This window comes from Chrysemys picta, chromosome 8 (assembly GCF_011386835.1).
Source record: "Chrysemys picta bellii isolate R12L10 chromosome 8, ASM1138683v2, whole genome shotgun sequence".
Taxonomy (NCBI): Eukaryota; Metazoa; Chordata; order Testudines; family Emydidae; genus Chrysemys; species Chrysemys picta.
Window position 1 is genome coordinate 3,707,334 of NC_088798.1, and position 27,919 is coordinate 3,735,252.

Here is a 27,919-nt window from a genome sequence, read left to right on the forward strand (position 1 = left end):
GGAACAGATAGGATTGGGATGGAGACAGGGATGATGTCCCTAGCCTGTTTGCCAGAAGCTGGGAATGGGCAACAGGGGATGGATCACTTGATACTTACCTATTCTGTTCATTCCCTCTGGGGCACCTGGCATTGGCCACTATTGGAAGACAGGATACTGGGCTAGATGGGACTATGGTCTGACCCAGTATAGCCATTCTTATGAGACAATTTAAAGAACCTGAATGCTCATTTGCACAATGGACCAAAGGAAAGGTTATTTTCAGAGTTGCTTCACATCCCTAGGTTACTGCTGGAATTCTTAGAGAAACAATACACTGTTACAGTTTCTATGCGTTTAATAGTTACAAAATGTCAGATACAACTGGTCTACATGCAACACTGACCCAACCACTTACACTGCATTGGTCATTGAACTCAACAGGGCATGATACACAAGTATTGATCATTAGGATTCTATATCAAGGTATTGTCAGTAAGACTAGTAAAAAGGATGGTTGACTCCTACAGACAAGACTTCTCAACTCACAGTATACAATCTTTAAATAGTCAGAAAATTCAAAAAATACTTGACGCTCTTGTTCTTTTCCAGAAGGCAGTCCGGGGATACTAGTCTAACACAGTCGAGCACAGGCAGCAAGTTTACTTCTGCTTGGAGAAGAATTCTTTGCTTTTCTGAACATCAGGTTTGATTGTTTCACTCCCAGGTTTCCAACCAGCTGGGCAAACTGAAAGAGAAGTTTTATTAACTGCTTGTAGAAGTTCCTGTAAGACATGTTTTTACAAGAGAACAGAGCATGCCAGCAATTCAAAAGACTGCAAATACACAATATGATTCCAGCAATAAGTAGTTGTTACTGCCATTCACCTTTAACACTTCATTTTGTTTTACTTTTATTTTGTACTTCAGTTATCAGTGCCCAAGGAAGTGAGAGACAACTAATTCTGGCATTTCCCAATTTTTAAATGCTTTTACAGCTATTTGCTGACTGAGGAATCCTAGATGGGAAACATACTCTAGCGGTTTAAAGCCTTCTGCCCCAGTTTGTCCCTGTCCCCTTCAGTTCCTGTCCTCCCCCACCTCCAAAACTCCAGCCAGGCTGCTTCTTACTTCACTGCCTAGGCACCACCAGGTGACAACTGAGTACACAGGACAGTCTCCCTGCTCAGTTCTGGTGCCTAGCACCAGTGGCTGACAGCAGCTAGGAGGAGCAAGTATAGGGAAAGTATTGCTCAGTCTCTGGAGATGGCATACATCCAGTCTGGTCAGCACAAACTGTGCTGCAATGGCACATGCCCAGTACAGGCATAATCTTTGGAGACTTCAATAAGCTTGGAGCACGTGCCAACTGATTTTTTCAGAGGCTTCTAACTTGGACAACAATCCACTCAAATTTGCCCTAGTGGGAAGACAGCACACCCCTTAATCCAGGACAGAAAGACTGGCAAATTGAGTCTGCCCTAAAGCATGGCGGTACTAGTGCTCAACAAAATGGTTGGAAGAATTTATTATGGGCAACAGTATTTTGCCCTAGTTTTGTTCTCTGACCCATTTAGGAGAATCTTTCCAAGATACAAAGATTCAGCCTGAGGGAGACACCTGGAATGAAAAAAAATCGCTGAATGGGCAGTTGAAGTTCAGCAATTCTAAGCAACTTAAGACAGAGTCTTGTAATGGAAAGTGTTAAACTATCAATTCTGTCCATAATCAAAAGCAGATTAAGCAGTGAGCAACTGTTTGGTTAGAAATAATTGCATTGATTCAAGACTAACAGTGTTAGCTACTAGAATGGCAAGTTCTCATTAGAGGTTCTTTAATGGGTTTGTTTCAATGCAACAGATTCCAACCTCTGGCACCACAGAACATATGGACAGAATGCAAGATGGAGCCTTGAGCCACTAGCCAGTTGCTCTTCTGCCCGTCCTAATTTGATTTGCCCCATGACTACAGGGAGGAGAGGTGAGAAGCAGAGACATGGAGAGCTGCCATGCCCATCTGCCCAAGCCTTCCCATAGGGTACTTTATCAAGCCTGGGGAGAGATGCAGCCTGCCCAGGAATTTACTAGGGTAATATTAGTGGCTCCCAAGTCTTGCATAATGCTTTTTATCCATAGATCTTTTCAGTTGCATCTAGTCCATCCATGGAGGGCACAAGTGAGTACAGCCACTGGTTAAGAGTACATTTGTTCTTCAAAATGCTGGCAGGTATAAGCCACTGAACTAGATCAAGCAACTGCTACCAGCTTACATTGCTTGATGTTACTCAGTAAGTGCCCAATACCAGAATCAATCATATTTCCGAGTGATGTTTGTACATTAGATGAAGCAATGCTAATAGATGAACTAAAAGAGGGGTAAAACAGTAAAACAGCATAGTGTTGCATTTTTACAGATGAGAAAAATCTCTACAAGACAAGGTTGCTCTTTGTTTTGGGTGCATTTTGAAGTTACTTCCAACTAAGTAAGTTTTTGCAAAAACATGCAAGTGCCTTGATTTTACCAGGGCCCTGGCTATGTGGAATAATCTTATCAACTGGAAAAGCAATTTCCCTTTACAAGAGGAAAAGGGGTACTTTTAAATACTTCATGCAAACTAATGCAAGAGCTTACCTTCTCCATGTTTATCTGTGAACTGGAAAGCCTGGACTAATCTGAGAGTTTCATCAACTGAGCGGCCAACAGGGAGATCATTGATGGTGATTTGACGCAAGATTCCCTTATCATCAATAATGAACAGGCCTCTGAAGAAAAGCATACAAGAAATTTTGAACACAAGTCAAACAAACAAAGAACAGACGACTTTGAAAGAAAAATAATGCCTGCAGTGCTGCAAGTATACTCTAATGTGGCAGTACAACAAGCTACATTATTATTATTTTTAAGTGTGATACTAAGTTACTGAACTTTAAAAAAAAAGTCAGGCTGCACAACAATACTATCTCTTGTACGTAAAATATTGAAGCAAGTGTATCCCACAATACTACATTGCATGCTTATCCGCAACACAAGCTAGAGGTGCCAGGAGAACAAATTTTCATCTGGAGACCATTTACAACTCCCATTGCAATAGAAAACATACCCATGCATATGGATCAATGTGGAAGAACAGAACAGAGGAGGAAGGTAGCAGGGGCAAGGACAGGGAAGCTCCTTTCACATGGATGAAAGGAACACTCATGTCAGAGACCAAATGAAGCCATAGCTGAACCTCCTTTCAAAGCAATATTGAAAATTAGCAGGTATTTGGTTGCAGTAGGTTACTTCAGTGGCCTCACCTCAAGATTAGAGTTTAAAGCTCTGAATGGCAGGCCACAAAAGATTTGGTCTTCCAGACCTACCATATAATCTGAACTCAATTTTCAGAAAGGTTATGAGATGTTCAGTTCCTTAGACTAAAATAGCAGTCATTTGCAGGAATACACAGGAAACTCACACACCCAGCTTGATATTTCTTTAATTAGGCTAGCATTTACATTTCTATATTTCACTGCAAATCTTGTGCTTTGCAGACTACACAGAGTGCATCACTAGGGAAACCGTGATTTGAGTGAAGAGCAGCAAATAGCTAGCATGCTGTCCAATAGTGACATGGGTTAGGAAAAGGAAGGCAACTTTCAGCTAAAGAAACCAAGGTGTGAGCAAGTGCCTTTGGCATCCAAGCCTACCAGGCATATTTGAGAAAGCTTAGAGAATTTTAATTTGAGTAGGGAAGCAAGTAAGCTAAAATGAACAAGTTTAGCTTGCAAGATCTCCCAAGTACCTGCAAGTTTTAGGGTTTATTTTGGTAAATACACTCCAGGAGGTTTTTTTTTTTAAACTTCTATTTGAAGTGATCTGTGGATCACAACAGTCATGAGAATACTCTGCCAGCAGCCTTACCTGTACGCAATACCTTCATCGTCTTTTAATACTCCGTAATCTTTAGCAATGGTGCGTTTTGTATCTGAAACCAGTGGAATGCTCATGTTACCCAATCCACCCTGCTTCTTAGGAGTATTGACCCTGAAGAGGAAGAGGAGAACGTCAGGAAGGAGAGGACATAGCAGTTCAGGAAACTACAGGAGTACAGTGTACCTGTGCTGGAATACCTATACTTTTTTGCAGAATATTGCAATTAACTGCATAGTTAATGTCTTGGGGAAAGGTGGTAACTGCAGTAGTTACGCAATAGTCTTAGGTCAGAAGCCAATTCTATTAGTTGGTATTGATCTCAACAGGACACTATTATACAATTGCTGCTTGCTAGCGTCGCTGTAGATTTGAGTACAGCAGAGAAGTTAAGATAGATCATTTCTTTTTTAGTATACTCTGTAGAGGAAAACTAGTATAAGTCACAAGCATTAAAGATGGATGCTTACCAGGCAAGGTGACAGAAGTGAGAATCAACAGAAGCTCCAATTACTTGACAGTTCAGTTTCTTAAATTCATCAGCCCTGTCACTGAATGCAATAATCTCAGTTGGACAAACAAAGGTGAAGTCAAGGGGATAGAAGAAGAACACGATGTATTTTCCTGGGGGGGGGGGGGGGGAGAGAAAATCACAAATTAGTCCTTTGGGTAAGTTAGACTTCCTTGGACAGTTACAGTACTTTCAAAAGCACAAACATACAAAGACCGTGTGTATTCCAATTATCAATTAGATCAGAACGGTTTCTTCTTTAGACCAGGAGGTCATCTGCTTTAGGTATACTACTAGCTTCCATACAGAAACTGCATATTTCTTGGCTACAAAATGTTCAATTCCACTGTAGTACATACAACACCACACCAAGAATATTAATTATAGAGACCAAGGACTAAAGTGTTTTTTTTTTTAAATCATAAGAGTCTGGTTCTATTTTCCGCCCCGCCCAAGGCAGCCAGTTTTCTAGTGCTATAGAAGAATACTGCTTCCAGCTAGCTAATGAAAATGGGAAAGCACTACAATAGTTCCATTAAAAAAAAAAAAAAAAAAAAAAAAAAAAAAAAAAAAAAAAGAGAGCGATTTGACTGTTCCAAATATTTGAGATATTGCATCAGCTCCTTTTCTGGAGTGATAAGCAAGCCAAACAGTTCTGATCCAATACATTTTAGAGTAAATTAAGGTCTCATTAAAGTTTAGGATTCACATTTGCTACCACCAAGCATAACATGGGCAAATACTGCCAGATTCCTCACACAGCTTTGCAAGTGAAGACTGATGTATACTTGTAATAACCCTATCATGCCAGCTCTGGACTTCTCAAATCAAATAATTGCGCAAGTTACATTCTAAATGGGTAATTTAAAGGATGACCACCAACTCTAACTTTTGAATCAATCCAAGTCACCAGAAATGAAATGCAGTACATATGTAGCCTTGTAGATTCCTTACTTCCCTCTTCCACGAGAGGAACTGTATACTTTTAGACTTACCTTTATAGTCAGAGAGGGAGATGTCTTTGAACTGCCCATCTGGCATCACAGCTGTGGCTTTGAAGTCAGGAGCTGGTTTCCCAATAAATGCATTTCCTGCAGACATCTTGATATGGGCTAGAATATTAGAGACATGTTAGACACGAAAGCTTATGCTCTAATAAATTTGTTAGTCTCTAAGGTGCCACAAGTACTCCTGTTCTTTGAGGATACAGACTAACACAGCTGCTACTCTGAAACATGTTAGACAATGTAGCTTTCTAGGCATTGTCAACCCAAGGAGCAACATGCAGTTCTTTCATGTTAGCTGCTTTCAACTACCTGAAAGGGGGTTCCAAAGAGGCTGGATCTCGACTGTTTTCAGTGGTACCTGATGACAGAACAAGGAGTAATGGTCTCAAGTTGCAGTGGGGGAGGTTTAGGTTGGCTATTAGGAAAAACTTTTTCACTAGGAGGATGGTGAAGCACTGGAATGGGTTACCTAGGGAGGTGGTGGAATCTCCTTCCTTAGAGGTTTTTAAGGTCAGGCTGGACAAAGCCCTGGCTGGGATGATTTAGTTGGGAATTGGTCCTGCTTTGAGCAGGGGGTTGGACTAGATGACCTCCTGAGGTCCCTTTCAACCCTGATATTATATGATTGATTCTGCCATAATAATCCAGTAGTAGTGGGGGGTTTTTTTGGATTAAAGATTGGAAACTTCTGTCATTTATATTGACCATGAGTTCAGTGAGTAAGTTTAGTTTGCCAAAGCCTCTGGTGCCTAGGTATCATGTAGCTATACTAAGGAGGATATTTATTTTTAAAGAAACCTCAGTATTGACTATTGACATTACAGGTAGTGGCTATTGCCATCAATTTTATACACAGTGTCTGTTTAGGAAGAGGAAACAAATGCAATCCACATATATAGACCCAACTACTTAAGACACTACCGAACTGAGTTCATACAATCTTAATAAGATTCCATGGACTAGAGTTGTTCCTCTTCTGCCCTCTGCCATATGTAATTTAAAATGTATCATGCACACAAAGTTAACATATGAACTTTGAGTTCACCCAGAGTCCCACTACAAAATTCAAGATCTGAAAAGAAAGAAGCTAGTCTTCTGCCATTATACTGTACTAGTATGCAGCATGACTCAGGCAGAGTTAACAGATCCAACCCACACAAGGAAGCTTGTCTGTTCCATGTTCAGAATAGATACATGATGTGTAAGACCTTGACCATTCCACCACACTATTGGTTTGATAACAGATAAGCATTGCCTGTATGCCTAGGAAGACTATGTCCTTCCTCCAGTTAGAGTATACCAAAGGTTGTTATAGCACAAGGTTAAAAGCTTCCATTTTATTTGTTAGTAAAAAGGGAGCTGTGTGTGTTTGTGTACGTAAAAAAAACAAAAAACAAAAACAAAAACCCACCACCAAAACTACTGGGAAATTTAGGAATGCAAGCATTTTACAACACAATGGATCAATGTGTTACTATGATTGTTTATTAATACAGATTTAAGCTGTTTGTACCAGTTTTATCAAATCAATTATTTTATTGTACTGCTGAATTTGCAAGTTTGTGATTATGACTGCTTTCTCAACACTACAAAGCATTTACTTCAGAGGTTATTTAAGATTGTGTAAGGGCAACAATGTTTCTTTTGTTCAGTCTAAGGGAGGTGGCCGTGTTGCAGAATTGTCAGACTCCACTTCAGTTATTTCTGAAGTTAACAAAATGCATCTGGTGTCTTTGCTGCTTTTAAGAGCTTCATGCCTGTGTAAGGGTAAACGTATTTAAAGCCCTACGCACAAAATCAAGCTGCTTTAGTTTCAGTAAAATTATGTTAGAATACATCTTTAAGAAAACGGCAAGTTTTGTATGAAATTTGTTAGGCAACATTGTTGTTAAGGATTAACACTCAAGTGAGAAGACTGCATTATGATTCCCCACAGCATAGTTTCTACTTGGTTTGGAGTCTCTGCCACAGTCTAGTTGCCATGTGCTGTGATAATACCAACCACAGAAAACTATCTGGCATCCTCTAGCTAAATTTTAACAGCAGCATTTCCTGAACATAGTGTGGTGAAAACACCCAATGCTCAATATTGTTATGTTATTTCCTTTCAATCTATACACCATTAAAGCAGCTGAACTTTGCTCCAAGCACTCCTTCAAGTGATTTAAAATGGCATCAAATATAGTTTTTAATCAGCTCATCGTTAATCTTCAAGTTCCCCTACAACTTCAAAGGCCAGCTGAAACAATTGGGTCCTGCAGCATCCTCTAAAGACAAGTTCAGGTTATGTGAACCAGGGGCGGGAGGGGATTCCAGAAAACACCCTGCCAGCGCCCCCCTCCAATAGAAGTAGAGGTGCTGATACTAATCAGTTTTTACAATTTACATCGATAAAACTTCTGTTCTACCATGCCTAGTAGTGAGAGGACACAGTTGTGCAGTTCTGAGACCATTGAACTAGCTTCGCTAAACATGGCTGTCTGAACCTTGCTCCGGAGCCAGCTCACCCGCACTGAGGAACTCAGGCCACAGAAACCAACCCTAATGTTAGTCCTAGCACTAAATAGGGCTGGTTCCCTCCACGGTCCCAAACTTCGAGAGAGCCTCCAGACAAACCAGATTTCCCGGAAGTTGGAACCCAAAGGGGCCAAACCAGATTTCTTTGTTAAACTTCTGCCATTAAAGGGTTAATAGCCTGCTAGGATATTGGTGTATCCAGCCAAGAGAAGTCACTTTCATATCGGGATTATAACATGCCATTTCAGGGCCACTTTAAGAGCATGTGTTTCCCCTACTCTCCCTATAGGGGAGACGCTGCCCTAAAGCCAGTATCACAATCCTCGGATGGTGATTGTGAGAGAGCTCCTAAAGTTGGTTCCCCTAACACTCCTACGCTTTGCTCCCAGGAAAAAAAAAAAAAAAAAAAAAAAAAAAAAGCACCGTATTAAGAACAACATTTGGTTCAGGGAGCCAGATTCATTCAGAAGGCTATGGAGATTTATTCAGATTCATTCCCGGAGGCTACGCTAACAACAGATTTTCAGATTGTTCTAGCTAGAGTCTCTTCCCTTTCCTCTTTAAGGGGGAGGAGGGACCCGAAGCATAAAAGCATCTAGGCTTCAACAGATTTGGTGTTCCTGGCAGAAAAATTAGTTCACCGTGCTCTGCTCTTCAACTACCCCAGGTGCGGCACAGAACAGCTAAAACAGATAAAACATGTTATACCAGAATTTAAATTTTGCTACAGGCAAATAACTGAAGCTTGTACCGAAGGACACTTACATAAAGGAAAGGCGGGCTCCTCAAACGCCACTTAACACACACAGAAGCCGGACCCCGAGACTAACTAAGCAGCCTACACTCAAGCTCGGTACCTGTGCCTTTATAGCCTCCCGGATCTCGCGAGGAAACAGGGCAGGGTAGCGAGGGGGAAAGGATAAAAGAAACTCACCCGGCCCCGCCTCCATCCTCTCCCACCCCCTTTCCAAACGCTATGGCTGCAGCGCCAGCATGACTTTGCAGATTTATACAGCTCCCTGAATGTTTCGCTAAGGGAGGACGTGCATGAGGTTATGTAGAGACGGAAGCAGCCTTATCTCTGGTGTTGCAAACTGAATGAGTGGAGATTTCAGTCTAGGTTCAGTGGTATGTGCTTTAGAAATATGCAGTATAACGGTAATAAATGTTTGGTCAATTTATGGGAAGGTGGTTTCAAATGGCTCTTAGAAATCTGTTATGAGCTTCCATTGCAAGAGGAAGAGATCATTAAAAACTGTTTAAATTGAATTTATCGTCTAGTTAGCTAGCAGTACTTTACCACTTGTGACATGGGAGGTGAGGAGGAAACATTTTAGACTTTGGGAGAAAGTAAGGTTGATCAAGTTTAACCTGTACCAGTGAGATCAGTGGAAGTTTTGCAACTGACTTATTTAAAAATAGAATTGGGCCTATATTGGCATTATAATATATAAAATGTTATATATAAACATATATATGGAACTAAATAAATCATTCTCACTACATTATTGCAAGCAGTCCCACTAGCTGTATCTATGCTAGCCTTTTCCTTCCTAATATTTCTTGCCTCTGTTCTCACTGATACAATTCCATCAGTGGAAGCCTTTGGAGTAGGGGTAAAACTGAAAACAAAATTAAAGGTGATCTCAGAGCTCTGACAGGGACACAGAGTAGCTCTCTGCTGGAAAAAGCTAAATCTTCCCTTGGATGGGATTTGATCCAAAGTTAATTGAAATCCGTTGAAAGAGTGTGACAGAGTTCAATGGACTTTGCAGGAGGCCTGTGGTGCAGCGATTCTGAGGGGGACACAGAGGAATTTCCAGGACTAAATGGCCTGTGTGAATGTCTACAAGTGTTGTGAAACTTTGGATCCAAGAATATATCAAGCAGACCTTCTGTTTGGTTTAGGCACACAACTGAGTTTAATGTTAAAAGTAGGGCTGTCAAGCGATTAAAAAATTGTGATTAATCGTGTGATTAAAAAAATTGTGTGATTAATCATGCTGAAACAACAATAGAATACCATTTATTTTAAATATATTTGGATGTTTACTACATTTTTAATATATTAATTTTAATTACAATACAGAATACAAGGTGTACAGTGCTCACTTTATATTTATTTTTATTACAAATATTTGCACTGTAAAAAACATTTTATTTTTCAATTCACCTCATACAAGTACTGTAGTGCAATCTCTATCATGAAAGTTGAACTTACAAATGTAGAATTATGTACAAAAAATTTCCATTCAAAAATAAAACAATGTAAACTTTTAGAGCCTACAAGTCCACTCAGTCCTACTTCTTGGTCAGCCAATCACTCAGACAAACAAGGTTGGTTACAATTTGCAAGATGTAATGCTGCCTGCTTCTTGTTTACAATGTCACCTGAAAGTGAGAACAGGTGTTCGCATGGCACTGTTGTAGCTGGCGTTGCAAGATATTTACATGCCAGATGCGCTAAAGATTTATATGTCCCTTCATGCTTCAACCACCATTCCAGAAGACATTTTGATGATGGGTTCTGCTTAATAATAATCCAAAGCAATGTGGACAGATGCATGTTTATTTTCATCATCTGAGTCAGATGCCACTAGCAGAAGGTTCATTTTCTTTTTTGGTGGTTTGGGTTCTGTAGTTTCCGCATCAGAGTGTTGCTCTCTTAAGAATTCTAAAAGCATGATCCACACCTTGTCCCTCTCAGATTTTGGACAGCACTGCAGATTCTTAAACCTTGGATTGAGTGTTGTAACTATTCTTAGAAATCTCACATCGGTACCTTCTTTGTGTTTTGTCAAATGTGCTGTGAAAGTGTTCTTAAAACGAACATGTGCTGGGTTATCATCCGAGACTGCTATAACATGAAATATATGCAGAATGCAGGTAAAACAGGGTAGGAGAATAGTCACAAAAGTGCCATGTGAATGCCTGTTCTCACTTTCAGGTGACATTGTAAATAAGAAGCAGGCAGCAGTATCTCCCGTCACTGTAAACAAACTTGTTTGTCTACTAGCGTTTGGCAGAATAAGATGTGGGACTGAGTGGACTTGTAGGCTCTAAAGTTTTACACTGTTTTGTTTTTGAGTGCAGTTATGTAACTAAAAAGAAATCTGCATTTGTAAGTTACACTTTCTCAATAAAGAGATTGAACTTCAGTACTTGCATGAAGTGAATTGAAAAATACTGTTTCTTTTGTTTATCATTTTTACAGGGCATATATTTGTAATAAAAATTAATAATATAAAGTGAGTACTGTGCACTTCTTATTCTGTGTTGTAATTGAAATCAATATTGAAAATGTAGAAAAACAGCCACAAATATTTAATAAATTTCAATTGGTATTCTATTGTTATAAGTACAATTAATCGTGATTAATTTTTTTAATGGCGATTAATTTTTTTTAGTGAATCGCGTGAGTTAACTGCGATTAATTGACATGTCCCAGATAAAACTTGAGCAATTACAGTGCTTGCTTTAATTATAGTGCTAAATCCAGCTAGCAGAAACATTTGTTCCTTGTCTGCACTACAATTTACAATCACATTAGCTAGCTCCTTAAAACACATTTACAAATTCCCACCTAGAGTAACCCAAAGAGGTTAACAGCAGGGCTGCCTGACAGAGCAGTCTGGAGCGTTGCTCCGGAGAAATCCAGGACCCAATGAAGCTTTGGCACTGCAGATATAACATCACTGGGCCAGCCAGCCCTCCTCCCGCAAAAGAGAAGCAAGGAGAGACTAGTCCCTCCCTGGTGCCACCGCTGGAGCAGCCCAAACACTAGGGCTGTGTCTGCACTACACTGTTTTGGTGATGCAAGTTACATCGGCATACAGCCATTGCAGTTAGTATATTGCTTGTGTGCATGCATACTTGGCTCTTTGCATCAGTGCTGTGTGCTCTCACCAGGAGTGCTTGGATTGATGCACAGTGGAGCCTACCATGGGCAGGTATCTCAGTGAGCAACTTGCCACTGTTCAGTAGGCTGTCTTTTGGGTAGTTTTGGCAAACCATGGTGGGGGCATAAATGTTCAACTTCCCATAATTCAGTGTTCTCCATCCCATAATGTAATTTCTATCCCATAGTTTTCACATCTATCTTCAATTTCCCACATACCTGCACTGGACTTATTTCTGTCTGTCATCTCTCACAGAAACATAGAGCCTCCGCAGCTTTGTACTATTGTCATGAGCATAGCAAGCACAGGATGTATTTGCAGAACTGCAGAGAACATGACAATTTCTTTGAGGACAGACTACTGTGGGACATAGTGCAAACCAATTCAAGGTTGTTGGCATTCACAGAGCAGCTACAGATGGTGGAACACCATTTCTGGGCCTGAGAAGCAAGCACTGACTGGTGGGATAGCATTATAATACAGGTTTGGGGTGATGTGCAGTTGCTCCAGAACTTTCAGATGCGCAAACCCACATTCTTGGATCTGTGTGCTGAGCTCGCCTCAGCCAGCCAATGGAAGGACAACAAACTGAGAGCTGCATTGACAGTGCAGAAGTGAATGGCAACCATAGGTGCCGACTCTGTGGGTGCTCCGTGGCTGGAGCACCCAGGGGGAAAAAATGGTATGTGCTGAGCACCCACTGGCAGCCCCCCTATCAGCAACCCCCCTATCTCTTAGTATTTGCTGCCTGCCGGCAGGCCCCACTAATCAGCACCTCCCCATTCTTCCCCACACCTCTCCATTGCGATCAGCTGTTTCGTGGCATGCAGGAGGCTTTGGGAGTGAGGGGGGGGGAGAGGGCGTGGCACACTGGGGGAAGGGGACAGAATGGGGTGGTGTGGGAAAGGGCGGGGCCTTGGAGGAAGGGGTGGAGTGGGGGTGGGACCTGGGGCAGAGCTGGGGGTTGAGCCCCCCCCCCGGCACATTAGAAAGTCAGACTGTGGAAACTTGCAATGCCATATTGCTACCAGTCAATAGGAAGTCATTTTGGAGTTGGAAAATTCACTGTTGGTGCTGTAGTCATGCAAGTGTGCTGGGACATTAGTCGTCTCTTGCCATGCAGGACTCTGACTCTTAGCAATGTGCAGGACTTAGTGGATGGCTTTACAGCTATGGGGTTCCCAAACTGCAGTGCAGTGGAGCACTAGATGGCACGCACAGCCCTATTGTGGCATCAGAGCACCTTGCCACAGAGTATGTCAACAGAAAGGGCTACTTTTCCATTGTTATGCAAGCACTTGAGGATCACCAGCAGTGCCTCACTGACATCAGTATTGGCTGGTCAAGGAAGGTGCATGATGCTCACATCTTTAAGAACGCAAGACTGTTCAGAAAGCTAAAAGCAGGGACCTTCTTTCCTGACTAGTGGATTACCTTTGGCAATGTTGAAGTGCTTGGGGGATCCTGCCTGCCTCTTACTCCCTTGGTTCATGGAACCACACATTGGACACCTCGACAGAACCAAGGAGAGATTCAGTTACAGTTTCAGTAGGTGCAGAATGCCTGTTGAATTTGCTATTGGTAAATTGAAAGAGCGCCGGCATTGTTTACTCACCAGATTGGATATCAGTGCAAAAAATATTCCACTGGTTATAGCTACCTGTTATGTCCTGCAAAATATTTGTGAAGCAAAGGCAGAGAACTTGCCTCAGGAGTAAAGGTAGAGTGGCTGTCTGCTGAATTTGAACAGCTGGACACAAGGACTATCGGACGAGCTCAATGCAGAGCTATATGGCTTAGGGAGGCTTTGAAAGAGCACATTAACAGTGAGCCACAGTAATGTGCTGTGGTGTACTGTGCTCATCCTGGCACTGCAGTTTGGGGGCCTGTTTGGTGCTTGCTGCACATCTGTGCGTATGTCACTGTAAGTGCAGCTAAGAAAATGTTGGGTTGCTTGGTGTACATGTATGACTACAGTGTTTGCCACTGATCCTCTGGGTAGTGAGCATACAAGCCCATTATTTTCACTGCCAGCAGGCATTATGCACCATGTGTTGTAAACTAATAAAGATGAATCACTTTAAAAATAAGAACTTTATTCAGTTATGGAAACAGCACCTAACAAACAATCTGAAGGACATAATAATAAATAGATTTTGAACTTCGAACATTTTCAGAACCTTAATAAACAAACAAGGGACAGGAACATTGATGTCCATTGTAGCTACACATACATCAGCTGTGGCTCTTGCAGGTCAATGTATGTGAAGCTGTGGTTAGCCATGCTTTTCCCCCAGTGTGGAGTGGTAGGGGTAAGCGTGCTGGTTCTGAGGCCACGTTGAATGGCGAGGCAGGTGCAGGGAGGCACTATGCTGCAGCACTCCACCAACTGCAATGACAGTCAAGCCCGGGATTGTTGAACCTAGAGGTCCACAAGAGTCTGCAGATCTGTGTTTGCTAATGGAGAAGCTCCATTATGTCCTGGTGCATTTCCCTCTCCTGTTCCTGCTGGGATTCCTGGGCATTTCTCCTCTCTACTCTTTTCTTCTCTGTACAGTCTGCGAATTCACTCTCTAGTCCCTCTGTTCAAGGTCTGATGTAGCACCGTCTTGCAGGATCTCGCAGAACATGTGTTCCTGTGTCCTCTTTTTTTCTCCTCCTTATCTGGGTCAGTCGTTTCACTGGTGTGGAAGGAAAACACCTCAAGGCCTCAATGGAGGCAGCTTCAGATAAGACACGCAAAGATACCATTGTCAGTATAGTATGTACAAAAAGCAAAACTTAAGATTCATAAATCCCCCCTTCCCTTGCTCACCTAATGTGTTAAACAAGACATGCTTATTGGCACTTCTGCTTCTGAGTGCTTGTTCACAGCACCACTAACAGTTCCAGCCATGGTGAGTATGACCTGCCCGGGGTGAGGGAAACAAGAAGGGAACTGCTTGGTAGCATGAAACTATGAGTATAGGGCACTGGCACTGAATACTGGCAACATTTTACACAGGTGGTGGTTTTAGCTGATATCTCACTCCTGGGGGTAACAAAGACAGAGAAAGCACAGCTGAAGTTGCCTGTGCCTGTATGCTGCTAACCTGCCAAAATTATTGCCCAATAGTGTGGGAAAGTGTCCTATCAAGAAGGAAGAAATAAGGTTGACATCCCTAGAAACCTTTAGAAACGGATTGCGGTGTACTTCCATGAAAGTTTCATTGAGATCTGTGAGGAGGATTCAACGGACATCCCGGTGCACATAAACAAACTGCTCCCCACAGCTCCCCTGCCTAACTGTACAGAGGAATGAAAAGCAGGTAACAACTCTGCCTCTCCTTGTTGTTCCTTTACCTCTTCTAGTACGAGTAAATCAATTAAAATCAACAGCTATGTCCTGATAAGTTGGGGGAGTCATACTGTAATGGAAAATTTATTTACACGCTTACCTGAGGTTCCTTCCCTGTTTCAGGCTTACCTGTGCTCAACTGTAGGGACTGGCTGGACTGTGATGGAGTCAAAAACAGGTCCAGGCTCACTGCATAGCTAGATCCCCCGGTCGCCTGCCCTGTCCTCCTCATCCACCTCCTTCTCCTCACTGTTCACAGCAAGGGCCTGTGACTCAGGCTCCTCGGAGGTATCCATAGTAGTGTACCGGGTCATGGTAGGGTCTCTGCCAAGTATGACATGCAGCTCTTTGTAAGACCAACAGATCTGCAGCTCTGCACCCAATTGATTGTTGGCCTCCCTGGCATTCCAGAATGCATACTGTTCCTTGGCTTTCACATTGCGCTGCTGCTGGCCACTGTTGTAGCCTATCTGCTTGTAGATGTCAGCATTTTTGTGGCTGGCTCGGAGCTGTGCCTGCACATCCTCTTCTCCCTACAGTCCCAGGAGGTCCAATATTTCCTGTCTACTCCAAGCAGGAGCATGTCTGGAGCATGTAGCTAGTATGGTCAGCAGCACAATTGCACACAACAATGTACCATTACTGGATTAATAAGAGAAAACTCCCAGCCTACCTGTAGAGATTTTAAGGTAACAAAGGTGAAAAAAAATTATCATATGTTGTCATAGTCTCAATCTAATAGGCATTTAGCTACCATTGATGGGCCTCAGAATCAGTTAGTCTAGTAATATTACCTTTGCAAACTTTTTGAGAAATTGAGCTCTGAAATTCAGGCTGTGCAATCACGTAAAATACGCTTATTTGTACTTTTTTTCTGCTTGAGCTCAAAGTGATAGATATTTGATTTTTAAGTTAGAGCAGAATGTCTAGTGCTCCTTTTCCTGTTCTGCAAGTATGCTTTTCAATTGGCAAATGTTATGTCTGTCTGAATGGATCATTACAGCCCTTTTTTTGACACAAATTTTAATATATTTTCTTCCATTCTCTTGTCTACTCCCTATTTAATTACTGGGCATTTAGTTCAGTGGACTAGGCCTCAGGAGACCTGGGTTCTAGTCCCAACTCGGCCACTGGTTTGCTGGATAACCTTGGGCAAATCACTTCACCTCCCTGTGCCTGAGTCCCCTATCTTTAAAATGGAGATAGTAATGCTCACCTCCTTTGTCAAGTGCTTTGAAATCTTCTGATGGAAAGTGCTATATAAGAGCTAGCTGGTATTATATATTTGTTGCAGTTTTCATACTTAAGGCCACATTATTTAAGCAGCCTCTGCAGCCTTAAATTTGTCATGTTCTTGGCAGTGACTATTAATAGACAGTTTCCAGAAGGACAAGAACTTTCATTACCTTCTCTTCTTGCACTTTACTCTTTCCTTTTTTTCCTTCTCCCCGCCCCGCCCCTTTGTTGCTTTCCTTTTTTCTCTCTAGTCTCTGCTCCTTTACTCTGTTTGGTAGCGACAGGATGCACCATGGAGAAGTGTGATCGTGTGAGTGGCCAAAGGTGATTTTCCTATATCCCTGATCCTTCTGGGCTTGAACCGACTGAGTACAGCAGAGATGAAAGAGACTACAGCAGAATGGCATTTTGGTAGACAAGAACACCTACACCAAAGTCCTTGTTGTGGCTATCACTCTGTGTTTCCATTATAACTCTACCTTACTTCCCAGATCCTCAAGCTTTCCGAGTTGGTTGTAAAAATGGAAACCTGGAGTATAAAGTCACAGCTGAACTTGATTTTTCCTCAGTCATGGCCATTTTTAGTTATACAAGTACAACAAACATAGGAATATTCCACACTCACAGGGACAGATCCTGTTCCCTCTGCAATCAATTGAAGTTTTGCCCTTGACCGGAGTGGGAGCAGGATCATATCTATACAGTTAGATACTCCTGTTCTTCTTTTTGCAGATACAGACTAACACGGGCTGCTACTCTGAAACCTATCTATACAGTATTAATCTATATACTTGTACCCAGGTTAACCTTGATTTAAACCTATTTGCTTAAATAAGGAAACACATATTTGAGGATGAGTGTGTTTAAATAAAAGCTGTCTTTGTTGTCCCCATACACTTCCTCCTCTTGTTGCACCTTCTAATGCAAACATTAGAGTAGGAAAAGGGGTGAAAAAAAAACGGACATTGGGTTTTCTGTGGAATGGTAATATTCAAAACCAAGGATTTAAATAGTGTAAGAGACTTTTGGTGGGGGAAAATATCTCCCAAAAGAGAAGGACAAGTTGTTGGGGGGGAGGGAGAGAGGGAGGGGGAGAGACTTTTCTGGAAAATACATGCTCGAACAATGGTTTCCCTTAGGGACGTCTATGGTTCATCTTCATTTTTTTAAAAACTTCCTTTTAAATAGATTGGAGCAGTTTGTTATCCTCTTGAGATCATTTTAAACTTTTTCTATGAATTTGAAAATCCAAGCTGTTGAAATGTACCACTATGAAGTGTAAGGCAGAGACAAAGAAACAGCAAAAGACAAGAGGCTCTACATATAAATGATTAACAAACAACATCATTAAATGAACTAAAACTAAATGATCCAAAGTCCATACAGCAGTCCAGTCCACTATACCATTTCTCCTGGGATGTGTGTATTCTCTTTTTAACCCTACTGCGATCAAATAGTGATTTCCCTGGTTGTTTGTCATAGGGGAGCAGATCCTACCAACCTTTACTCAGGTTTGTAACTCCACTTACTCCAATGAACTGCTTAGCTGAGAAAGAGTTTGGAGGTTGGGACCAAGAGCTATGTCTCAAACTGTGACAGTTTGAGTGAGGGACATTTCAAACAGGAAGAAGGAGGAAACACTGACAATTTTTCCATTCGCAGAGGAAGACATTTAAAAAACCAAACTCCTCCTTTACAAGAGAGAATAGCTTTAAATGCAAAATCCTCCCTCACAAAATTCAACATGCAAAAGCCGCGGTGGCAAGAGAAAACCTACTTTAATTGTAACTCCAGAATAATGGGAATCTTCCTTTCAAAAGAGAATGAATCCTGGCAGGATTTTGCCATTTAGAGGCTCCCCCTTTGTCAATTTCGGTGCCACCTTCTCCATACAACACTCCCAGCAAGCTTCCAAGGGGTGCTGTGGAAGTTGTGCTGCACTAAGGACTTTGCAAAGTAGAGGAAATACGGTAACACATGTGCATTCTTCAGCCCCACGTGGAAGGGTAAATCTGCTGGCTTTGACTGTGTGGTTAAAGATCAAACCCGGAAACGGAAATGTAGAGCGGAGAGTTGTATTTTGAACTCCCGTTGGGAATAGAGAAGGGAGAGTAACGGGTGTGTGGTGAGTTTCCCGATGTGATTTCCTAAAGCTGTTTTAATTCCCGTTTCTATTTAACCCGATTTGCATGAGACTGGTCTGTGTATTCCCCCCCCCCCCCTCCGCGGGGAGAGAGTTTTGCAAAAGCTGTGGCTGTCTTGGACTAAATGTCCCATTTCCATTAGCTTTTGTCGCAGAAGTTGGTGGGATGATCGCTTCATTGAGTCTATAAAAGGCAGGGGAGAGGGATGTATTTTGCTGTCAGGTTTGTGCATGTGGGTACCTGAGGTTAAACTTCATTCAAAAAGATTATTGTAGAGTTTAAACTAGTGTAATGGAAAAACTGGAGAGCTAACCTCAGAGCTGTGGAGCAAGAGCGACCGAGTGCTACAAAACTATGGCACCTCTGATTAGAAAAACAAACCAAACTAGTGGACTTCCCACCAGCCCCCAAAAGAAGTGAGATTTAAAGGGAGGCTGATACATTCGTGTAATTTACGTCTCTCTCTATTAGTCATTTGTCATTATAGACACCCCCACCCCCCGAAGCTATTCATGTTACTTTCACATCATCTTTGACTCTCACCCCATTGACTTCAGGTTTTCTTCTGCGGACCCCACACACATGCACAGAGAAATGAACCCTGCTTTTCATACCCAGGTTTAACCATGATTGTTTAATTATATATTAACTTATTGACAGACTCGGTTTCATTTTTGTCTTCATTGCTACAAAAACGGTCCCACATTTTTATTGCAAAAATAACTGCAGGCTGCTGGACCTCTTTATGCGTTTCTTTACAAATGATGCTGACTTCAAAGCAAATCAGGTGAAGGGAGACATCTGGACAGGAAAATATTAGACTTTAGCTTATGCCTTTTCCCCCCCTTCCAGACTTTCTAGTTCTGCCACCTCTGCACTATGCAGTGTTAATATAAAACTATATTTATGTGGAGTAGGATAATTTTGTACTTGTGTGCTATCAACAGTTACTGATTAGGTATGCATACCTTGGCCTCTGGGTTAAAGTTCTGAGTTCAGGGTGAATGTGAATTGTATTTATTAAAATACAGCTCAACTAGCATGTTACTTATGCTACCTGCCAACACAGTTAACATTACACACAACTGTAATTATACTTGGGTGTAAATAGACCTGTCTTTTTTATGTATTTTGGTGATTAAAAACAAGTTCTGCCATTCAATTCCCATTTACTCTGAGCTGTAGATGTATAAAGGCAGAGTCCAAGGAGCAGGACGTAGCAAAACATACCTTCTTTCATCAGTGTCCCTGTCCCAACACGAAGGGTTCTACATAGGGAGATTGACTGGAACAGCTATTGCAGAATAGCCACTGTAGAATCGGTTGTTCCAGAATAGCTATTCTAGTCAATTTCCCCATGTAGATGAGTCTCGAGCTGATACTACATACTGTTCATGGATCTTTACAAGTAGATTATCTAGTGTGGGTATAATGCAGTATTGTTGTAGCTGTGTCAGTCCCGGGATAGTGGAGAGACAAGGCGGGTGAGGTAATATCTTTTATTAGACCAACCTCTGTTGGTGACAGAGTTTGTCTCTCTAGTGTGGGTAGAACTTAATTCAGGAAGCAGCCCTGTGAAACCAAGCTAAATAGCTGATCCCAACAAAAGCTGAGGAAGTTAGCAGGTTTGGAGTGCATCCTGAAACATGATTTCCTTTAACAGTTCAACCATAAGAACAACCATTAGGACATGTTGCAAGACCTTCCTCTTTGATAAAAATTTTCCACCATCAGCAACATGCTATTTATGTACCTCCTTTCCCCACCCCAAAATCAAAGTTTCCTATAACCAGAAATTGTAGAAGAGCAGAAAGACTCCACTAGGAATTTTGCTATGCCAAACTTATACCCTCGGAAGTGCTTGGATACTATAGTGTAAAGGATAGATAATCCTAAAATCTCTGTCCCTCCTAAATCAAAAACACATTTTGCACAATTGTTCCTCTTTCTCCAGCAACAGAAGACTACTACTCCTGTATGAAGCTGTGCTAAATCAGGCCTCTGGCCCTGTCTATACTGACACTAATAGGTCCTGCATGTAAAGTACAGATGCAAGGTGTTGTATCTAATCACCAAACTTTTATTTCCAATAGAGCATGTTACAATTCAGCTTTTGGTGGGGTGGGCCACTCTCTCTTGAATTTTAAGGAACTGTGTCCTTTTCATTGGATCTCTGCCGGTCACTACAAAAATTGTATCGAAAGAACAGGTGAAAGAAAATGATATTTGTAAAAAAATAACAGAAGTGTGGTAAGGAACTGCTGGGTTTTAGCTCCCATTTGCGTATTGTTTTACATTGTTCTATGTTGCATAGTTATTAAAAATTCATAGCTCTGCCTGCCTAGCTTGTAAAACTCATTGTCTTGCACTGTCCATTGAGATGATTTTTTTTCTAGATTCCATATTTCTGAAGAGTCTCCTCCCTGTCTCCTGTCTCTACCGCAAAGGAGGTGTAAAACACTACCAGTCTGATCTGGTAGAGTTTTATGCTTGCTCTGCATGGGTGCAAATAGCAACAGCTGGTACAAGTTGCAGGGGAATGGTAAATTGGAACCTAAAATTTTCAGCACTGGGTCTGTGGGACACCTTACTGAATACATTTGGATAACAAGATCTGGTTCTGCTATCATGTTGGTAAAAATCGGGAATATCTCCATTGAACTCAATTTGGTTATCAATACCACTGTGAAATCAAAATTGTACTCTCTGCTTTGGATAGAATGATGGGACTAATTATGCATCTAACTGGGTGTGCACAGCCTGCATCCTGCCCAGATTTCTTCACCTCTCTCTCTCTCCTGCAAACACCTACTCTTAACACCCTATGACCCCAAAGTTTTCCTCCCAAGGTGTACAAAGGGGAGAAGGGAAGGCATGATGTGGGTGGGCCTCCTTGTGTCTGTTCTGGTCCCCAAACCACAGCCTGGAGTAGGTAATTTGGACAAAATCAGTTACCTCTCCCCAAATGCAGCAGGTATGCACCTGCACCAGTTGGTGGCAAGCTGTTAAAGCAGTAGAACCACAAGCTCCTTGGATGCATAACTTCATCTTCTGAATAGGTGAAATGCCATATTTTTCGCTGCTGTAGGATTTGGCATAAACCCTGCAGAAGCACTCTGTATTTAAGCTTGAAAAATGGCTCACTAGTTTCCTTCTGTCCTTACTATTCTTACTGCTAATTTCTGGGATGTTATGGAATCTCTCGTCACCCGAGCTTGTACTCGGTATAAGTGGCTCCAGGTTGCTGCATTGTGTACTCCAACACCCTAGGAAATCTGAAACATGATGTGTTGGAGCTTAAAGATGTGCATTCAGTTTTTTCTTTTTAATGCATGAAAGTGGCAAATACAATATATCTCTCCATTTGAGGGCCTGTACTTAAAAAGACACCATGAGCAAATTTATGGCCAAAACTGTACACTGCTATAAACACTGATGTAATAAGAAAAGTCCTCCTGTGGGGAGAGGGGGATAAATCTTTTCCAGAAAAATCCTCCTTTATAGGACAGTAAATCCCTTCTTGCCTGTGTAGTGGTAGTGCATTTCCCGGTCTGTATCAACATACAGTGCAATACACATTGTTTCCTTGCTGTCCTTCACTTCCCTGACATGGGAGTTAAGTGCTTTTAGCAACTTGCAGGATTGGGCCTTTCATCATTTGGGAGGTCATAGAAAACATCCCCCAGTTAGTCTGCATGCAATGTTGTTAGGCCTCTGCTTGTCTGGAGTGTGTGAGACAGGAACCATATTTCTTGGATGGGCTGAATTCATGTTTTTTAAAGCAGTATAATAACTTTATAAATTATGGACCCAGTCCTTTAAGCCTTTACTCATGTGAGTAGTCCCACTGAGTTCATTGGGATTGATTGTGTGACGAAGGGTTTGCAGGATGAGACCTGTAATGTACATTTACATCCATATATATAATAGCCAGGAGATTAATCTTATGTGCGCTGAGATATTCACTGCCAAAGGTGGTGGTCTCCCTGAAGAATATAGTGCAATAGAGAAATAAATCTTTTGACTTATACCACCATAGTTCTTAAGTTATATAATTTTTGCAGCTCTACAGCTGTCCAACAGATGTAAATCACATTGAGGAGAGAGGACAGCAACAGGGAAAGGATAATGTTTTATTTTCCCTAGACCCTTTGTGAAAGATTTTTGATCTCCTTTATGCAAATATACCTACACTGGACTCAGTGGTGTTATTCATGATTTACACTGTCGTATGCATAGCGTTTAAGGCCAGAAGGGACCACTAGATCATCTAGTCTGACCTCCTGTAGATCGCAGGCCACCATCACTACCAGCACCCATACACTAAATCCAGCAACCAAAAATAGAACTACAGTCCACAGGAGACTAAGCTATTATAAGAATGGCCATACTGGGTCGGACCAATGGTCCATCTAGCTCAGTATCCTGTCTTCCGACAGTGACCAATGCCCAGGTGCTTCAGAGGGTATGAACAGAACAGGCAATCATCCAGTGATCCATCCCCTATCATCCACTCCCAGCTTCTGGCAGTCAGAGATGAGGGACACCCAGAGTGTGGGGTTGCATCCCTGACCATCTTGGCTAATAGCTATTGATGGATAGTTTTGGCCTTCACAACATTCCGTGGCAACGAGTTCCATAGGTTGACTGTGCATTGTGTGAAGAAGTACTTCCTTTTCTTTGTTTTAAACCTGCCACCTATTAATTTCATTGGGTGACCCCTGATTCTTGTGTTACGTGAAGGAGTAAATAACACTTCCCTATTCACTTTCTCCACACCACTCATGATTTTATTGACCTCTATCATATCCCCCCTTAGTCGTCTCTTTTCCAAGCTGAAAAGCCCCAGTCTTTTAAATCTCTCCTCATATGGAAGCTGTTCCATATCCCTAATAATTTTTGTTGCCCTTCTCTGTACTTTTTTACAATGCTAATATATCCCTGAGAGATCCCTGTGTAACAATTTGTAGTCTGCTTTGGATTTAACTATCTTGAGTAATTTTGTATCATCTGTAAATTTTGCCACCTCACTGTTTACCCCTTTTTCCAGATCATTTATGAATATGTTGAACAACACTAGTCTTAGTACAGATCTTTGGGGGACACCACTATTTACCTCTCTCCATTCTGAAAACTGACTATTTATTCCTACCCTTTGTTTCCTGTCTTTTAACCAGTTACTGATCCATGAGAGGACCTTCCCTCTTATTCCATGACTGCTTACTTTGCTTAAGAGCCTTTGGTGAGAGAGCTTGTTAAAGACTTTCTGAAAGTCCAAATACACTATATTCAATGGATCACCTTTGTCCACAAGTTTGAGCCCCCTCAAAGAATTCTAATAGATTGAGGAGGTATGATTTCCCTTTACAAAAGCCATGTTGACTCTTCCCCCAACAAATCATGTTAATCTATGTGTCTGATAATTCTGTTCTTCACTATAGTTTCAGCCAATTTGGCTGGTGGTACTGATGTTAGGCTTTCTGGCCTATAATTGCCAGGATCACCTTTGGAGCCTTTTTAAAATTGGTGTCACATTAGCTATCCTCCAGTCATCTGGTACAGAAGCTGATTAAATGGTAGGTTACATACCATAGTTAGTAACTGCAATTTTACATTTGAGTTCCTTCAGAACTTTTGGGTAAACACCATCTGGTCCTGGCGACTTATTACTGTTAAATTAATCAATTTATACATGTGCCACATGTAGAGAATAGGTTGGATGGAGACGTACAGTGGTGCAACATGAGAGCAGAATTGGGACTTTCGTGTTTTCTTTATTGCGTAGAAAATGTAAGTTGTTGCAACTTTGTAGTTATAATGAAAAATTAACTTTTTTAGGTAAAAATGTCTTCTACGTGTGACTTTGTTGTGCTCCACACTGGGCAGAAGATGCCTCTTATAGGACTGGGCACCTGGAAAAGTGAACCTGGCCAGGTAAGGCTTGCACTTGCTATAAACTAGTGCTATGATTTCAATCTGTATTTGTGCCTTATGCGCACATGAAGCACTTTGATTGATGGTCTTTCATGAGTACTTCAGTCACACAATGTATATGTAGATTTTTAGGCCCCAATCTTTGACATATGCATGTGCTTAACTTTATGCAACTGGAACTACTTGCTTATGTGCGAAGCAGGTATGAACATGGTTGCAGAATTGGGGCATGAGGTCATAATTTGGCACTCCCTCCCGCATTTGATTAATTCACATTGACGTCAATGTACAAAAGTTGTTGCTAATTTCAGTGGAACTTCTGCATGTGCTTTAAGAGTCTGCTGAAATGGGGGTTAGAGAAGAAGGGTGGTTATTGGCTGAGGTACAATACTCAGGAGATCTGGCATCAATTCCATGTACTGCTACAGACTCCCTTTGTGAGTTTAGGCAAACCGCTAACTTTCTGCCCTGAGTTCCACACCTTGAAATGGCTAAAAAGTTTCCAGTGGTGAAAAATCCACAGCTTTTGGCAAGTTGTTCCAATAGTTAATTACCCTCACTGTTCAAAATGTGCCTTATTTCTAGTCTGAATTTGTTTAACTTCAACTTCCAGCCATTGGATTTTGTCAGACCTTTGTCTGCTGAATTGAAGAGCCCTCTGTCAGATTTCTGTCCCCCATGCATGTAAGCACTTGTAGACCGGGGTGGTCAAACTGGCTCATAACTCTTTTACAGTTAAAGTGCTGCTTGCGGAGCCCCCTAGACCCCCCACATTCTCTGCCTACCAGACTGTTGGGGCGGGGAGCTCAGGACCTCCGCCCTGCGGTGGGGTGGTGAGGCTAGGGGCTTCTGCCAGAGGCGACTGGTGCCTGCTGAGGGAGGGGGGCACAATTTAAAGGTTCACTCCCCCAACAGCTTGAGTCATGCAGTCTTCCCCCCCCCCCCCCCCGGCACGCCCCCCCTCTTGCCTAGGTGGCCCCTCCCTGCAGCTCGCAGGTGTTAGCTCCTGGTGGAGAGGCAGTGGCTCTCCCTGCAGCTCCCAGCTGTTTGCTGTGGAGATCCCAGCTTGCAGGCTCCAGCAGTGCAGGGAGAGGAGCTGGTGGCACCATGTGACTGAGCAGGGCCAGTAAACCCTGGCAAAAGGACACATGCCGTCACATGCCCCCCCATGCATTGCCTCTAGTTTCTGCCCAGCGGGGAGGGGGTCTCAGGGCTTCAGCCCCACAGGGCATGCCTGCTGTGGCTCAGAGCTTCAGCCGGAATGGGGCTGAAGTTCTGAGCCCAGGCAGGCACCTCCTATGGGGCTAAAGCCCTGAAACCACCCTCCCCACAGGAATCTTTATATCAATTTCTCCATTTTTTTAAAACCTTTTTTGCTTCCTTATCTGCCATTTTATTGCCAGCTTTCCCACCATTTGTTGGAATCCATGCTACGGCATGTCTAAGTATACTATTTCTGTTGCCAAAAACAATATTTCCTTTATTAAAATCACTTCCGCTTTCTGAGGTGTCTCTTTAGTTGCCACTATATCTGATAATGAAGATGAAAAGAATACAGCTGTGGTAGGCCGTACATCCCTTATCCATTTTAATGCTAACATTTATTCCCATCGATTCAGCTGTCATAATAGATATCCCTTTAGATTTCTTAACTCCAATCTCAGGAATCCAAAAGGCGTCTCCCTGTTCTGATAGAAGAAACAGAAATATACAGCCCTCTTTCCCAGAGCAGGTCCTAGTTGGTTAGGAGAGAGGGGAGCCTTGCCCTGCCCTCTCTGTAAGGCTTCTGGTCCCAGGCTCATGGGGGAATAGTAGAATAAGTTTTCCTCAGACAGAAACTATTCCCCCAGGACTGCTTCCTCTCTCCCCATATCTGCCTCTGCCATTTTCCTAGTACATCAAAACTCCAAAACCTTAAAATAGTCATGCTACAGAACAGGGGTTGTCTCTCACCACCCAAGCTCCACTATCCTTAAAGGGACAGTGCACCCCTGTTACACTCATACAATATCTCTTTGTCTGAAGAGCTCAAACTGCTTTACAGCAGTCTTGTCCGGTGGCATTTTAGTCATTTTACAGACTGATAAAGTGACAGCATAGAGACTTGCTCATGGCCACATAACATCTCCATTGCAAAGCCGTGAATCAAACTCTGTTTTCCTGACTTCCCATCTTATGATCTAACCACGAGGCTCTGCTCATCCCAGGACAGATATAAGAAATTTAGCAAAGTACTTTGAGCGAAAATTTGGGCATCCAGATCTTGCCTGTATCTCTCTGAAGAAACTAGGATTATTTTTGGATTGTAAACTTTATCTGGTGGTGCTTTATCCAAAGTAACGCCATCCTATTAAAGCTTTCAGTACGTTTCAAGTACAGATTTCTTGTGCTCCCAGCTCTGATAATCTTTCTAGTCCTTTCATTCCTATTCCTCGCATACTGTCCCTGTACCAGCCTTGTGGTTTTTCATAGCCAAATCTTAGTTGTACAAATGAAAGTGCCGCAGCATCTCAGTAGTGAAGCTGTAATAGATACTTCTCGGCTTTTCCGGAGCTTGTTTACTATTTTTCAGTCTGGTTTTTAAATTCTTTGTTTAAAAATGCAAAAACGTGTTGCTTCTCTTACCTACACAGCCAAACATTGGTAGAGAATTTGGTGTTTTGTGATGTTACCTTAGGAACGAGATGAAGAGATATTTGAGTGGAAGGGAGCAGAACACAGAAGCATCTTACGAAATGACAGCAGGAATGAGATCCAAGATAAGTCTGTTCACCCAGTAGCATCTATCACTAAGAACATGAATAGCATGGATTTTAATATGAGCGCCTGGGTAGCATTAACCCTTTCCTACCTCACTCTAGTCTTTTCCTTTTGGCATACAGTTCTGAATGCTGCTGCAGGTGTCGACGAAGCCTGGATGTGTGCATATTTGATATATTTGTCCAGGATAGTATTAGAAGAGGTCTCTCTTTTCCATCACAGATGTCAGAAGGGCACACTGCACTGGCAGCCAACTGACAGTGGATGAGGCTTAGTAGGAAGAATGGATCCCAGAATGAAAGGGGTCAGCTAAATCTTGAGGCTCCTGGAGGAAAGACTTCTTTGCAAAAATGATAGCCACTTAAAATGGATTTTTTTAAATTGTTTTCAACCAGCAGCATTCTGTCCCAGCAAAAGAACAGACCAACCCGCAGTGAGTGGGTCCTACAGGGAAGGCATGGCCTAAGTGGGACTGAGAAGCATTGTTTCGGATGGGAGATAAGGCATTGCGGGAGCCAGAGAAGGAAATATGTGCCTGGCCAAGCTGGCTTTCTGTGCAGTTTAAAACCTATCACCAGAAAGCCTGACTGGGTTTTGGACATGGCTTCTCTAGACTATTTGATTGTCTGACGAGTTGCATTCATCGTAACATGGTGAAGTTTTCTATAAAGCTACTGTACAATAGT

The 27,919-nt window shown here is 42.1% G+C and overlaps 2 protein-coding genes and 1 long non-coding RNA gene across 5 annotated transcripts in view; 1 reads left to right on the top strand and 2 right to left on the bottom strand.

Annotated features, from left to right (window-relative positions):
* Positions 1–319: 319 nt before the first annotated feature.
* Positions 320–8,900, bottom strand: PRDX1 (peroxiredoxin 1). Its single transcript, XM_005303014.5, has 6 exons — positions 8,689–8,900; positions 5,395–5,511; positions 4,359–4,512; positions 3,880–4,002; positions 2,611–2,741; positions 320–727 (listed from the first exon to the last, which is right to left on the bottom strand). Exons 2-6 carry the CDS (start codon positions 5,498–5,500, stop codon positions 642–644), a joined length of 600 nt encoding a protein of 199 aa, XP_005303071.1. The 5' UTR covers positions 5,501–5,511; positions 8,689–8,900; the 3' UTR covers positions 320–641.
* A 5,001-nt stretch (positions 8,901–13,901) lies between these two features.
* LOC122172653 (uncharacterized) lies at positions 13,902–18,300 on the bottom strand. 2 transcript variants are annotated; one of them, XR_006173151.2, is made up of 3 exons: positions 18,169–18,300; positions 14,638–15,828; positions 13,902–14,545 (listed from the first exon to the last, which is right to left on the bottom strand). It is a non-coding gene; the product is annotated as an uncharacterized LOC122172653 (long non-coding RNA). The 2 variants fall into 2 exon arrangements; XR_010589578.1 differs by having other exon boundaries at positions 13,902–15,828.
* Positions 17,773–27,919, top strand: part of AKR1A1 (aldo-keto reductase family 1 member A1) — a 37,284-nt gene continuing 27,137 nt past the window's right edge. The window contains exons 1-2 of one of the 2 annotated variants that reach the window (XM_024103918.3): positions 17,773–17,906; positions 24,378–24,473. In XM_024103918.3, coding sequence (XP_023959686.2) covers positions 24,384–24,473 — 90 coding nt within the window. In that variant the 5' untranslated portion in view covers positions 17,773–17,906; positions 24,378–24,383. Of the gene's footprint in view, positions 17,907–18,382; positions 18,521–24,377; positions 24,474–27,919 lie in introns of those variants that run through there. The other variant, XM_065553726.1, reaches the window with a different exon arrangement.

Bases quoted from the DNA above. Each gene is read 5' to 3' on its own strand.
- PRDX1 (XM_005303014.5), bottom strand. From the start codon at position 5,500: ATGTCTGCAGGAAATGCATTTATTGGGAAACCAGCTCCTGACTTCAAA. The intron at 4,513-5,394 runs GTAAGTCTAAAA...CCCCCCCCCCAG, and splicing joins CTCCCTCTCTGACTATAAAG to GAAAATACATCGTGTTCTTC. The intron at 2,742-3,879 runs GTAAGGCTGCTG...GCTTTTCTTCAG, and splicing joins GATGAAGGTATTGCGTACAG to AGGCCTGTTCATTATTGATG.